Genomic DNA, 15,724 nt, shown 5'->3' with positions numbered 1-15,724 from the left:
CACAGAAGCTGTGCCTGGAGCTCTGACCTAGTGTGGACAGCCTTGCTCCACGTTGCCCAGCCCCATCCTGTCTGTCCTCACTCCCCTGGGACCTGCTGTGCTTGCAGAGCTGGCTGCACTCATCTTTAGAGGGGTTTTCACTTTTTGGGGATTTTGAAGCAATATAAAACTCCTGAGTTTCCCCACTGCAAACAGACACACTGCTCAGGTGTGTGCCAGCCCCAGGTGCCACCAAAGGCACTGCAGAGCTGCCCTGGGCCAGCTGTGAGGGTGGATCATCAGCCCAAGCTGCACTGGGCCCTGCAAGGGGCTGTGGCCATGGGCACTGCACTGACCCCACTGCTGGGTTTGGCTGCCACAGTCACCATGAAAAATTAAACTCTTCTTGGAAACACTGGGGAGGACTGGGGCATACTGGGGAACACTGGGAATGCTGTGGGAGACACTGGGACATACTGGGAGTGACACTGTGGGATGCTGGGACATACTGGGGACACTGGGAATGCTGTGGGAGACACTAGGACACACTGGGAGTGACACTGGGGAGGACTGGAACAAACTGGGGAGACTGGGAACGTTGTAGAGAAAACTGGGGACACTGGGGCATCCTGTGAATGACATTGGGATGAACTGGGAGGGACTGGGAATAAACTCATGGTTATTGGGAGGGACTGGGCTGTACTGGGAGGGACTGGAGGGGCACTGGGGTTGTACTGGGTTCTACTTGGGATGAACTGAGCTGTACTGGGGTTCTACTGGTCTGTACTGGGGATGAACTGGGCTGTACTGGGAGGGACTGGAGAAGTTGAATAGGCTCTTCCCGCCTTTGCCGCATTCCATTTGCCGAGATTCCCGCCCGTCATCACTCGAAGCCAATCAGCGCCAGAGATCAGAGACTCGGGTACGGTGCCTATCTCAGCCACAACTCCCGTCATGCCCCGCAGCCCCGTTGAGCCTCATTGGAGCCAGGACTACAACGCCCGTCATGCCCCGCACTCCACAGAACCCTGGGATCCGCTCCCCCGTTGTCGTTTAAGTGTTCCCCAGACCCTCCAGGATCCCTCAGTGCCCCCTCAGTGCCCATTCGGGACCCCCCGGAAGCATCCCCAGACTCCCTGAGTGCTCCCAACCCTACAGATGCCCGGTACAGCCACTTCTGGGAATTCATCTCCTCTCCTCCCCCGAAGCCCCAGAACCCCTCATAACACAGTCCTGCGCCTAAAACTCCTGCCGTGCCCTGGCCCTAAAGAGCCCGGTTAGAGCTCCCCGAGCTCCACACAAATTCTCCCGAACCGTTTACGTTTAGCCGCGGACCTCAAGTCGCGGCTCGGATGCAGAAGTGTCCCCCAGGAGCCTTTCCGGACTCTTAAACGCTCTGTTGGAGCCACTTCTGGGACTACGGCTCCCATAATGCTCCGCGGCTCACGTCCAGCGCTGTTCCAGCTGGGACTTTATCTCCCGTCATGCCCCACGCCCTACTGAGGGCCAGTGCAGCTGCGCCTCAAACTCCCATGATGCTCTGCGGCATCGTTTAACCATATTACACCTGCGTTTTCAACTCCCATCACACCCCGCGGCCCATAGAGCCCCGCCAGAGCCTCCCAAGGGCCCGCCCGGACCCCGAAGGGCCCCAAATTCCTCTCCCTGACCTCCAAGGGCCCCCCTGAACCCCCCAAGTGCTGCCCCAGACCCCAAACTCTCTCTCAGAATCCCTCAGTGCCCCTCCTAGTGCCCACCTGTCTCCCCCAAGTGTCCTCCAGACCCTCAAGTTCTCTCTGAATTCCCTCCCCAGACCCAGAACTGCCCCAAATGTGCCCCAGAAAGTTCTCCATGGACCCCAAAGTGGCCTTTTTTACCCTGTCTGTGAAAATGATAAAAAAGATGACAAAAGGATTTAAAAGAGCTCTAATTAGGATGAAGAAGGCAAAATCAATAGCCACACTGCTGAATGAATTAATGTTGGGAATTTTGTTACTTATAACAAATGACCAATAAATTTTTTGCTTGCTTAAAAGGTATGGACTTTATAAAATAAATAATAAAATTTGGTAATTCAAATATAGAATAATACTATTATAAATAAGAAAAATAACTATAATTTTAGTAATTCGGTAGATTTTATTTTTAAATGGAAATGCATAACTATTTTTATGTTTTGGGATGTCAGTCTGTAAGAGACAGTTCAAAGATCCCTCATCTGCCTCACAACTGCCGTCAAGGACGGAGATTGAAGCCCTCACCAAGGACTGAGACCCTTCAAATTCTTACCCAGGGGTGCTGGCCTGACTGGAGCCCATTGTCTGCCATAGGAAGCGGGATGTTTCCCATAGGAACCAGTCTTGAAACAACGGGCCCAGCTCACAGCTGGCACCGGTTTGTGCTATTCAGAACTGGAGTGTCTGTGTCTGTTCCCAATGGATTTATTCTCCACTGTTCCCTCCATGTGCCGTCCTGCTTCCCTCCTGGCGGTAGATTATAAAAGAGCCCTGAGTTAACGGAAGACTTTGAGACTCTCCCCAAAGGGACCAGATGGATCTATTGGCCGGACCACAACGATTTCATCTCTCTGTTGGTAGCTATTCCCCCTCTCCTTTTCTCTGTCTCTCTATCCTTATCTCCTTTGTAATCCTTCTGTTGCATCTGCTGTGGGCACTCCATAAAAGGTGCATTTGTTTTGGTTAATACTGAAAGTCCCCTGCTGTGTGTCATTGCACCCTGAGATCAGTGAAACGAACCATCGTGACCCCCCTTGTACCAGGGGATCGTGGCATGGCCTGATGATGTTGTTGCCCATGGCATGTGAACCTGATCTTCTTGGTGGCAACTGCGCTGGTTCATCTGCTCTTGCTTTCTGGTCTCTCTATCCCACAATTACCTGTGCCACCTGCTTTTCTTATATTGTGGTTCTCTGTAGTTCCTTCAATAGTCAGCCCTTCTTAAGTTCACTCTTGGAATAGGGGATTATCACCTCCCCATCATATCGAGTGCATTTGAATGCACTTGAATGCATTTTGCCTGCATTCCAAATATGGTCCCTGGTTTTGATTTACTGGGGAATCTCTGTATTTTCTACCTCTGTCGAGGCTGGGATTGAAGGTACTTGAGATGATATTTGCTGTTCAGATTCAGGCAGGTTTTGTTTCTTATCAGTGACACAGCCTCACAAGCATGAGTTCTGCAGCCTTTCATCTAAGGCACAAAATGGCTGCCTATCTCTTGTTACAAGGCCTGGATGGTACCAAGGAGACCATGGTGATATTGGGGATCCATGGAGACCATGGTGACACCATGGACACTCATGGAACCATGGGCATTTGTCAGGGTCCGTCCTAGGGGACAGATGACCTGATGGTTCGTAGGAATGATCTCAGAGTGCAAAACACCAACACGGTACAAGGGGGTTTGCAGTGATAATCAAAACAAATGCAGTTTTATTGAAATAACTACAGCAAAAATGCAATAGAGGGATTAAGGGAGAGAAAAAGAGAGAGAAAGAGAGAGAGGGGGAGAGAGAGAGAGAGAGAGGGGATATAGCTACCAACGCAGAGACGAAGTCCTTTGGTGCAGTCTAGCCAATGGTCCGCCTGCTACGCTGGGGAGATCTCAAAGGCTCTAGCTAACTCAGAGGTTTTTATTACTGAAAATTGCGAGGCGGGGGAAACAGATACAGTAGGGAACAGATGTAACAGGTAGTCCATGTAGTCCATGTTCTCAGCAGTAAATGAGCGTGATAGATGTAACAGGTAGTCTATGTTCTTAGCAGTAAGCGAGAGCCATTGTATTCTCGGTCCAGTGTCACAATCTGCAGGCAAACATCTCGCTTTGGTCAGCTTGCCTCCCCACACACCTCCCCCAGGCTGGGGGTTTCAGTCTCAGTCCTTGGAAGGAGCAGAGGAGCCTTTTTAGGAGTTTCATGTCTCAGTCCTTGATGGAAAAGCTTCTCACATCTCTGTCTGTCACGGTGGTTGTAAAACAGGTGAGGGTCTCTGGTGGGAGACCACCTGGAACTCAGGAGAAGTCCAGCCAGGCAGAGAGGTGGGACAGCTTCCAAAGCTGTTATTGTTGCAAACAGGGCATGGTGCCCTCTTCTTAGCATACAGCAAACACACTTGTGAAAACAGTAGCTTAACACTGAGCTTTCAGGTCTCAGGGCCCATGGCGTGTGACTTTTCTCCTTCAGAGCCAGATATAGACAGGGGGAGTCTTCTCTTCAGTGGTCTCCCAAGGACAATCGTGAGGCAGATGAGGGAAAATTAGGACAGACTCTCACAGCATTGTGATACAGCAGGGCTTCATGGAATCAAGGAGTCAATTGGGACTCTACCAAACCTCATGAAACCAAGGGCCCGTTGTGACACTGGAGAACTTCAGGGAACCAAGAGTTTCTTGTGACACAGGGGGTACTCATGAAACCATGGAGACCATTTTGAAACTTCAAGGCCTGATGGAACCAAAGGGTCATTCTGGCACTTCTGAGCCTTGGAACCAAAGGGACCACAGTGACACAGTGGGGCTCTGTGGAACCAAGGGGCCGTGGTGACATTGTGGAATGCCATTGAACCAACTGTCTACAGTGACACTGCAGGGCCTGATGGAATCATGGACACCGTTGTGACACTACAGGGCGTCATGGAAGCAAGGGGCCATTGTCACACTCTGGGGCCTCTTGGGATCCAAGGGCAGTTGTGATACCATGGAAATTATGGCAACTGTGGCACCACAAAACCAAGGAGACCATTGTGACCCTACAGGACCCCATGGAACTAAGGATTCATAGAACAGTGCAGGACACATGGAACCCAGGGGCCATTGTGAAGCTGTAGAACCAAAAGAGCCCATTGTGACACTGTGGGCCCCCAGGGATCCAAAGGTCCATTTTGACATTGCAGGGCCTCATGGAATCCTGGAGACCACTGTGAAACTTTGGGGCCTTGTTGAATTAAGTGGCCCTGCAGGGCCTGATGGAACCAATGAGACCCCATAGAACCAAGGGTCCACTGTGACCCTGTGGTACCAAGGTGTCGTGGGTTGACCCAGGCCAAATGCCAGGCATCCATTTGGGCTGCTCACTCACTCCCCTCTGCAGCTGAACAAAGAGAATTTATAAAGGGTTCATGGGTTGAGATAAAGACTGGGCGAGATCACTCATCAAATACTGTCCTGGGAAAAACAGGCTTAGCTTAGAGATGTGAAATTCATTACTAACAAAGTCAGAGCAGGAAAAGGGGAAATAAAATAAGCTCCTCACCTCCCTCCTTCCAGCTCTACTTCCTACCCAGCAGTGCAGGGAGTCAGGGAATGGGGGTTATGATCAGTTCATCACCCATGACTTCTGCCCCTGCTCAGGGAGAGGAGTGGTTCCCCTGCTGCACCGTGGGTCCCTCCCAAGGGAGACAGTTCTGCAGGAGCTTCTCCCATGTGAGTCCATTTCAGGGGCAGCAGCCCTCTGCAAACTGCTGCAGTATGAGTCCATGCCAGGGACAACAGTCCTTCCCAAACTGCTGCAGCATGGGTCACTCTTCCAGGGGGTGCATTCCTCCAGGGACAGGCTGCTCTAGCCTGGGAGCAGGGCCCCTCTCTCCATGGCTCTCCTGCAGGGTGCCTGGGTCTCCAGTGCCTGGAGCACCTCCTGCCCCTCCTTCTGTACTGACCTTGATATCTGCAGAGTTGTTCTTCTCACATGTTCTCCCTCTGCTCTCCTCTGACTGGAGTTAAAACTGTGCCACAATCTCTATTTTGATTTCTTTTTAAATCTGCTATCATGGAGGCATTACCGCCATTTGTAACTGACCCAGCCTTTGCCAACAGCAGGTCCATCTTTGAAGCCACCAGGAATTGGCTGTGCCAGACATGGTGGAAGCTTCCAGCAGCTTCACAGGAGCCATCCCTGTGCCCCCTGTGAAATACAAAGCTGTGTTTCGTGCCAGGTACATATGCCAGGCATTGCGGTATTTGTGATTGTAATATGTGTGGAAACTGACCATGGGACCGTTATAAAGACAATTCTAATAATTACTGAGGAAAGTAAAGCACGGAATAAGGCCTTTGAACCTATCCTTTGTTTGTAATTAACTTTTATAAGTCTGAAGTTGATTTAGGAGCATTTGAATTAAAGCTTTAAGGATGTTACATTTTGGCAGGAACTTTCTGCTTGTAGTTAAGCCTTTAAGAGTTTTGCAATAATAACATTTTGAAGTATAATTTAGATTATTGCTTGTACTAAGGATCTTTGAAACTATAGCTTTAGAATATATAAAAAGGAAACATGCTTATCTCACACCTTAACAAAACTGTGAAAAGCAGCTTGTGAAAGGAGGATGAACATCAACTCAAGGATTAATAGTTTCAACCAAGGGAGGCTGGACATCACTGTTATGAGATTTATAGTCCTCGCATTTAAAAGGTGGACCCACATCTGGAATCTGGACCACACCGTCAGGGAGACTTCTTCCTTCTTTCGGAAACCAAACCACCAGCATCTGGGGATACTCCTTTCTGGGATACATCCTGAGAAAAACTAAATCACAATAGGTATAGAATTGTGTCGTAAAAATTGAGAATAGAAACTGCTGATGAGTAAAAATTAGGAATAGAAACTGCTGAGAAAGCTGATGAGTGCCCCTATAAATACCTGTAAGCCTCAACAATCGGTGTGCAGTTGGAGGGAAAACTTCCCCCACTGTACCCAGTGCTGTATTGCTCATGCTTTACCATATTAATTAATAAATTGATTGCTGCTTGAATATTGAGACCTAGTTTCATTTATAACAGAATCCACATCAGCCCAGGCCGGGGTGGGCAGTGGCCGCTCAGTTCCATGGACTGGATGCGGCTCTGGACGCTTCTCTTGGAGCAACTGCAGGGAGGGAACGCTGGGGCTGTCACCACTGGGTTGTCACACAGGGGACACTGGGGCTGTCACTGCTGGGGTGTAACACACAGGGCAACGCTGGGGCTGTCACCACTGGGTTGTCACACAGGGGACACTGGGGCTGTCACTGCTGGGGTGTCACACACAGGGCAACGCTGGGGCTGTCACCACTGGGTTGTCACACGGGACACTGGGGCTGTCACTGCTGGGGTGTCACACACAGGGCAACGCTGGGGCTGTCACCGCTGGGGTGTCACACACACACAGGGCAACGCTGGGGCTGTCACTGCTGGAGTGTCACACACACACAAGGCAATGCTGGGGCTGTCACACACAGGGGAACACTGGGGCTGCCCCGCTCCTGCTCTGTCCCAATCAGCCCTGTCAGCGCCTCAAGAGGTCACAAAGGCTGAGCCAAAGGATGAGAATCGCAGGAGGTGCTGAGCTGGGAGGGACCCATTACGATCATTGAGTCACAGAATCACAGAATTACTGGGTTGGAAGAGACCTTCAAGATCACCGAGTCCAATGCAGCCCCAACACCAACTCAACTAGACCATGGCACCCAGTGCCACATCCAATCTTTTTTTAAACACATCCAGGGATGGTGACTCTAACATCTCCCCAGGCAAACCAATCTAATACTTTATCACCCTTTGTGTCGAAAACTTTTTCCTAATATCCAACCTAAATTTCCTCTGGCACAACTTAAAACTCTGTCCTCTTGTTCTGTCAGTTGTTACCTGGAGAAAGAGACTGACCGCCACCTGGCTACAACCACCTTTCAGGAAGTTGTAGAGAGGGACAAGGTCACCTCTGAGTCTGCTTTTCTCCAGGCTAATAAACCCCAGCTCCCTCAGCCACTCCTCACAGGACTTGTGCTCCAGACCCCTCACCAGCTTTGTTGCCCTTCTCTGGACATCCTCCAGCCCCTCAGTGTCCCTCCCAAATTGGGGGGCCCAGAACTGGACTCAGCACTCAAGATACAGTACAGGGGAAGAATGCCAGGTACACCAGTTCCAAATGCAAGGGAAGAATGACCAAAATGTTCCTGCTGGCCACACCATTCCTGATCCAGGCCAGGAGCCATTGGCCTTCTTGCCCACCTGGGCACGCTGCTGGCTCATGTTCAGCTGCTGTTGACCAGTACCCCCAGGTCCCTTTCTGCCTGGGCACTGTCCAGCCACACCGCCCCCAGCCTATAGCTCTGCAGGGGGTTATTGTGGCCAAAATGCAGGACTTGACACTTGGACTGATTAAACTTCATCTTATTGACTCTGCCTTTCCCGCCAACCGTTCCAGGCCTTTCTGCAGAGCCCTCCTATCTTCCAGCAGATGGACACACGGTCTCAGCTTAGTGTCATCTGCAGATTTACTAATGAAAGGCTCAATCCCCTCATCCATGTCATCAATAAAAATATTGAAGAGAGCTGGCCCCAGTACAGGGCCCTGAGGGACACCCCTGGCGCCTCGCTGCCAGCTGGATGCAGCACCGTTCACCACCACTCTCTGGGCCCATCCAGCCAGTTCTGAGCCCAGCACAGAGTGCTCCTGTCCCAGCCCTGGGCTGCAGCTTTTTCAGGAGTGTGCTGTGTGACAGAGTGCCAATGCCTTTGCTGGAGTCCAGGCACACAACATCCACAGCCTTTCCTGCATCCACCAGGAGGGTCACCTGGTCATAAAAGGAGACCAGGTTGATCAAACACGACCTTCCCCTCCTAAACCCCTGCTGGCTGGCTCTGATACCCTCGGCCATCCTGTAAGTGCTGTGTGATAGCCCTCAGTATAAACTGTTCAATTTCCTCGCTGGGTATTGATGTTAGACTGACTGGCCTATAATTACCAGGATCCTCCTTCCCACTCCTGTTGTGAATGGGTGTCACATTGGGCAGCTTCCAGTCATCTGGAACCTCACCAGTGAGCCAGGAATGCTGGTAAATGATGGAGAGCAACTTGGCAAGCTCATCTGCCAGCTCCCTCATCATTCTGGGGTGGATCACATCTGGTCACATGGATTTATGAACATCCAAGCGGCTCAGCAGTTCTCTGCCTCCTGCATAACAGGGGGCCCATTCTGCTCCTGACCCCATCTACCAGCCCAAGAGGACAGCTGTCCTGAGGACAAGCTGTCTTCTCACTAAAGACTGAGGCAAAGAAGGTGCTAAGCACCTCTGCCTTCTCCTCATTTGCAATTACTAAGTTTTCTCCCTCATTCAATAGAGAACAAAGTTTGATCTTACTCTTCTTTTTGCTCTTAATATATTTATAAAAACATTTTTTATTATCCTTTACAGAAGTTGCCAAATTAAGTTTGAACTGAGTTTTGGTATCCCTAATTTTTTTCTTATGCGCCCTAGCAACCCCCTTAAATATTTTCTGAGACCTCACCCTCCTTCCAACAATGATACATCCTCTTTTAATTCCTAAGTCTCTTCAAAACCTCCTTGCCCATCCTGGCTGGATGTTTGCCTTGTTGACTCATCTTTTGACACACAGGGTTGGTTGGACAGTTGGTTCCTGTGCCCTCAAGATCTCTGTTTTGAAGCACATCCAGCTTTCCTGGACTCCTTTCTTTTTAAAGACTATTTTCCAAGGAACTCTCTGAATAAGTCTCCTAAACAGGCCAAAGTCTTCCCTCAGGAAGCACAATGTGAAAGTCTTATTGATGCTTATCCTGATTTCACCAAATACTGAGAATTCTATAATTTCATGATCACTGTTCCCCAAGCGGCCTCCAACCACCTCATCTCCGCCCAGCCCATCTCTATTCTCAAAGAACAGGTCGAACATGGTCCCTCTCCTTCTGGGCTCATTTCTAGCTGTGACAAAAAGTTGTCCTCCACACACTCTAAAAGCTTAGAGGCTGCTGTTGAGTTTTACTGCTCCAGAGGCTTGTTCAGCCTTCAGCTCTTCAGTTCAGGAATTCAGTGTCCCAGGGCTCATTAACATCCTGAGCACCTTAACAAGCTAAGCCTCTAGGAATAATTTGATTTCAGTTTCCAAATAATCTGTGGTTAATTTGACAGATTCCGGAAGTGTATTCAAACTGAATGTATTCTATTTAAAAAGAGTGAGAAAATATTTTTTACGTCCTGTTTAGATTTCTTTTACCTGTTAATTCAATTATATATGCAATCTCCAATTGACACTGAATCCAAGTACCTCCTCATGCAGTTTGAATAGATGTGGAAATCAAGACCCTTCATGGCTGACAATCAATCAGACTCTGTCCCTACCCCACCCCACCATTTCCCCCACCCAAGCCCTGGCACTCAGAGCAGCCTTGTGCAAATCTGAGCTCCCTCCAGCCCAGGCTGCACCTGCAGCTTTCAGCTCCTTGGCTCCAACTCCCACTTGCTTTCCTTGGAGAAGGAGCTGCCCGAGACACAGAGGGATGTTCATTTCTTGTCAGCCAACAAAGCCAAGGGAAGGCACAGCTCCATCAAATGCAAAAGTCATTCTCCCTGGCTGTGCCCTGCCCCTGATCCCAAGAGCCTCTCCTGTTTCCTTCATCCCGGCATTGCCAGGGACTTTCTAGGACAAGGGAGCTCTGCTCTGGATGTGGAGGGAGATGCAAGTGCCACCACTACATTGGGAACAACAACTCACCAGGTTTGTCCTTTGGGGGTCAGGAACTGGTGAGACTCGGAGGCACAGAAAGTTTCTCTTCATGGCCAACAGACCACAGTTGAACAGGACACAATTTAATAACAATCACGCTCTTCCCTGAGCTATGTGCTATGTCTCAGCAGTGTCTGATGAGTCCACCATACACAAGTGATTTCCGTACTAAAATTACTTTCACACAAACATAGTTCTCTGATAGATACAAACACAATTAAGTTCTTGTATCAGGATTCTTGTCCTGGAGTGGGGGCAAAACAGCTCCAACAAATCCTGATTTGCAAAGCTGTCTGTGGTGGATGGAGAAGGGAGGTAAGGCTGCTCTTGGTGTTGAGGAAATGCTGAAACCCGCCTGAATCATTTCTTTACCTCCTGTCCTGGCTGATCTCCCCTCTTTCCCCTTCCACCCATTGGCTTTTGTCTCCCCCCAGCCCCTTGTGAAGAGCCTAGCTGTGTGTTCTCCATCCCCTCCTCGCTGGCACTGCCAGGCTGGCATGAGGAGCCCCTCAGCCTTCCCTGCTCTGGGCTAGACAAGCCCAGCTCCCTCAGCCTCTTCTCACAGCCCAAGGGCTCCAGCCCCACCTTGGAGGCCCTTCCCAGACCCTGCCCCAGCTGCCAGACATCTTTCCTGCCCTGGGCAACCCAAACCATGCCACAGTGACCTGGATAATCCCCGTCCTTGATGTCCTGGTCACACAGCCCTGGCCCCTTGTCCCCGTGTCAGGCTCTGGGGTGGATCCTGTGGAACATCCTTTGGTGGAGGCTGTGGCTCCAGGTGGGCTGAGGGGGATCCCAGGGGACAGGGATCCTGCTGGGCATGAACAGCATTGGACTTGTTGGGAGAAACTGTGAGGGTGAGCTAGGGCGGAATGACCAACCCAATGGCCTGACACAGCCCTGCTGGGATGTCACACAGCCCCTCTGGGATGTCACAGCCTGCTCTGTGAGGTCACAGCCCATTCTCCAATGTCACCAAGTTGGTCTCTGATGTCACAGCCAACTCTGTGATATCATAGTCTGCTCTGGGATGTCAGACCTCTTCCCTGTGATGTCACAGCTGGCTCTGTTATGTCACAGAGGCAGTCTATCTTGTCATAGCTCCTCAATGACTCCACATAACCCACTCTGTGATATCACACAGCCCACAGCCATCCTCATGTTACCAGATGATAAATTGTCTACACCAGCTGAGCTGACACAAGGACATTATTCTCCAAAACCCCAGGCCTATGGAAAGCACACAATGCCCATTGTGTGAGAAGGGGAACTGGAAGTTCAGTAGCCTCAGTGTCCTGCCAGCTCAGCCAGGCCCACGGGAACATTGGGGTCCACGAGCACCAGGGACCACCAGAGAGACCGCCAGGACAGAAGAACGCATGGGTAAAGGGGGGGGGGGGGGGGAATATGTTAATGATTTTGGGGAAATGATTATCATATGTATGTTTAGTCCAGGACAGTCAATGAATTTGTGAGCAAAATACAGAAAATAAACAGAAACTTTCCTGTACTCAGTACACACAGCTTTGGGAGGAGCTATCCCCTGTGCATCCCCCTGAATAAAGAATGCTGCTTCTTTATGCTACATTGGTGTTAAGGAGTTTTCTGTTTTACTGAATTTTTGGTAACACTCCCACTGCCAAGGAAAGCTCTGTCTCCCACTGTTCACAAACAGAGAAGGGCTGGTGGCAGATGTGGGGGTCATAGGCTGCCTGGGGTGCAGTGACCATGAAATAATAAAGTTTTCCATGTTCTGTGAGAGAAGGAGGGACAGCAACAAAATTTCTGCACTTTAATTAGGAAGGGCAGGTTTGGCCTATTAAGGATGCAGATTTGAGGAATACCAAATAAGGTACAGATTTTTTTTAAAAAAAGAAACAGCCCTTAAAAACAAAGGGGTACAGGAAGGATGGACACATTTCAAGGAAGTAATCTTAAGGGGGAAGGAGCAGCCTGTCCCAGTGTGGCAAAAGATGAGCTAGTGAGGAAAATGACTGGCCTGGCTGTCCATGGATCTTTGGTATGAACTTAAGGGAAAAAAAGAGGATGCATCATTTTGAAAAGACAGGCAACTAAAAAGTATTTAAGGATGTTGTTAGGTTATGCAGAAAGAAAAGGAAAGAGGTGAAAGCTCAAGTAGAGCTTAATCTGGCCACTTCTGTGGAAAATAATAGGAAATATTTCTATAAATAAATTAGTAGCAAAACACCAGATAAAGATAACCTCTACTCTTTATTTGGATGCAGTGGAGAATTAGTAACTAAAGAAAAGGCTGAACTGTTTAAAATCTTGTCTGTCTCAATGTTCAATATTAGAACAGGTTGTCCTCAGGACAAGTGTTCTCCTGAGCTGGTAGATGGGCACAGGGAACAGAACAGCCCCCTGGAATCCAGGAGGAAGCAGTTGGTGACCTGCTGAGCCACTCAGATGCCCACAGTTGTATGGGATCAGATGGGATCCATCCCAGGGGGATGAGGGAGCTGGTGGATGAGCTCCCCAAGCTGCTCTCCATCATTTACCATCAGTCCTGGCTCAGCAGGGAGGTCCCAGAGGACTGGAGGTGCCAGTGTGAGCCCATCCCCAAGAAGGTCTGGAAGGAGGAGATTGGGAACTCCAGGCCTGTCAGCCTGACCTGGGTGCCCAGCAAGGTTATGGAACAGATTACCTTGAATGCCATCACAAGGCACCCACAGGATGGCTGAGGGATCAGAGACGGCCAGCATGGATTTAGGGTAGGCAGGTCCTGCCTGACCAACCTGGTCTCCTTTTATTACCAGGTAACCCACCTGTGGGTGTGGGAAAGGCTGTGGATGTTGTGTACCTGGATTTCAGCAAATCCTTTGACACTGTCTCTGACAGCATTCCCCAGAAAAGCTGCAGCCCACAGCTTGGGCAGGTTCCCTCCTTGCTGGGAGATTTAAGAGCTGCCTGGAGGCTGGGCCCAGAGAGTGGTGGGGATGGTGCTGCACTCACCTGGTGTCCAGGCACTGGTGGTGTCCCCCAGGGATCTGTGTTGGGCCCAATCCTGTCTAATATCTTCACTGATGATCTGGGTGAGGGGATCGAGTCCACCATTCACAAATTGCAGATGGCACCAAGCTGGGTGTGAGTGTGGATTCTGTGGGAGCATAGGAGGGCTTTGCACAGTGACCTGGACAGGTGGATCCAGGGGATGAATCCAATACAATCAGGTTTAACAAGACCAAGTGCCGGGTCCTGCACTTTGGCCACAACAACCCCTGCAGTGCTACAGGCTGGGGACAGAGTGGCTGGACAGCAGCCAGGCAGAAAGGGACCTGCAGGGACTGATGGACAGCAGGTTGGACATGAGTCTGCCCAGGTGGCCAAGAAGGTCAATGGCTCCTGGCCTGGATCAGGGATGGTGTGGCAAGCAGGAGCAGAGTTGCTGTGCCAACACTGATCTGCCCCCCCAGCTCTGCACACAGACATTGCTGCTGCAACTCCAGAGTAGGGAACACAAGGGTATCTCTGGAAAAAACTTGGCTGGGAGATCCTTTAGTTCCTTTAAAGCCACCAAGAGTGCAGCCCCTCATTGACACAGTCTCTGGCCACAGGGTGGAGAGACACTCTCTCACTCTCCACTCTCTCAAGGTGGAGAGACACAAAATGAGAAATGGCAAAAACAATGACATTTCTTTGTGGACAATATGAAAAACTAATACAAAGGAAAAAAGAACAAACCACAACCAAAGCAACAAGAAGTATGAAAGATGTCTTTTAGTACAAGTGATTGGCAGAAATTGGCCAGCAGTTTAATGTCTCTGAAACCATCCAGTCATCAGTCTCCACACTGCAGCCTTGAGCTCCTGGTTCCTCAGGCTGTAGATGAGGGGGTTCAGGACTGGAGGCACCACCGAGTACAGAGCTGACAGGGCCAGATCCAGGGATGGGGAGGACATGGAGGGGGGCTTCAGGTAGGCAAACACTGCCGTGCTGACGAACAGAGAGACCACAGTCAGGTGAGGGAGGCAGGTGGAAAAGGCTTTGTGTCGTCCCTGCTCAGAGGGGATCCTCAGCACAGCCCTGAAGATCTGCACATAAGAGAAAACAATGAACACAAAACAACCAAATTCCAAACAGATTGAAAACCCAAGGAGCCCAAATTCCCTGAGGTTTGAGTGTGAACAGGTGAGCTTGAGGATCTGGGGTACCTCACAGAAGAATTGGCCCAGGGCATTGCCATGGCACAGGGGCAGGGAAAATATAGTGGCTGTGTGCATGACAGCAGTGAGAAAGGCACTGGCCCAGGCAGCTGCTGCCATGTGGGCACAAGCTCTGCTGCCCAGGAGGGTCTCGTAGTGCAGGGGTTTGCAGATGGATACGTAGCGGTCGTAGCACATAAAGGTCAGGAGGTAATATTCTGATCCAAGAAAGAAGAAAACCAGAAAGACCTGAGCAGCACATCCAGTGTAGGAGATGTTCCTGGTGTCCCAGAGGGAATTGTGCATGGCTTTGGGGACAGTGGTGCAGATGGAGCCCAGGTCACTGAGGGCCAGGTTGAGCAGGAAGAAGAACATGGGCATGTGCAAATGGTGGCCACAGGCTATGGCGCTGATGATGAGGCCGTTGCCCAGGAGGGCAGCCAGGGAGATGCCCAGCAAGAGGCAGAAGTGCAGGAGCTGCAGCTGCGGTGTGTCTGCCAATGCCAGCAGGAGGAAGTGGCTGATGGAGCTGCTGTTGGACATTTCCTGTGCCTTGGCTTGGGGATCTGTAAAAAAAGTATTCATGGAATAATTGGTTTGGAGAGGACTTTAAATATCCCAGCACAGCCTGGGAGCACTTTCCCCCCACTGCCTGTCCGGGGCTCTGCTGCCTGGAGCTGTCCCTGCCAGCCGCTGCTTCCCTGTTCCCAGGGCTGGGCCCTGCCAGTGCTGCCAGAGCCCAGCCCAGCCCTGGGGGCTCAGCTCTGCCCTGCAGACCTCTGCCAGATCAGGCACTGCCCAGGGGCAGCTCTGGCACTGCAGGCTCTGATGGCAACATCAGAGCAACCCTGAGGACACTGGATAAATGAGACTGATGCAGCTTCTAAGGGGCCCTGTGCTGATTTCTGTCACTGCCTCATTTAGCAACATCTGAGAAAAAATTTTTTTCTCATCCTGGACTGCCAGATGAATATCTACTTGCAATTTCCCATCAAGGCAACCCAGACCAGTAGTTTAAAAAAGCAGGATTTTCCCTTTAATGCAGCTCCTGCCTTGCTCCGCTCCCTGT

General features: G+C 50.5%; 1 protein-coding gene across 1 annotated transcript; it reads right to left on the bottom strand.

Moving 5' to 3' along the window:
* Positions 1 to 14,265: 14,265 nt before the first annotated feature.
* Positions 14,266 to 15,198, bottom strand: LOC131562404 (olfactory receptor 14J1-like). Its single transcript, XM_058812095.1, has one exon. It carries the CDS (start codon positions 15,196 to 15,198, stop codon positions 14,266 to 14,268), a length of 933 nt encoding a protein of 310 aa, XP_058668078.1.
* Positions 15,199 to 15,724: the final 526 nt, after the last annotated feature.

The sequence above is a fragment of the Ammospiza caudacuta genome, chromosome 11, assembly GCF_027887145.1.
Source record: "Ammospiza caudacuta isolate bAmmCau1 chromosome 11, bAmmCau1.pri, whole genome shotgun sequence".
Classification (NCBI taxonomy): Eukaryota; Metazoa; Chordata; class Aves; order Passeriformes; family Passerellidae; genus Ammospiza; species Ammospiza caudacuta.
The sequence above is the reverse complement of the archived record's forward strand: the minus strand, read 5'-3'. Positions and strand labels throughout refer to the sequence as shown.

Coding starts and splice junctions, on each gene's coding strand:
- LOC131562404 (XM_058812095.1), bottom strand. CDS start 15,198: ATGTCCAACAGCAGCTCCATCAGCCACTTCCTCCTGCTGGCATTGGCA.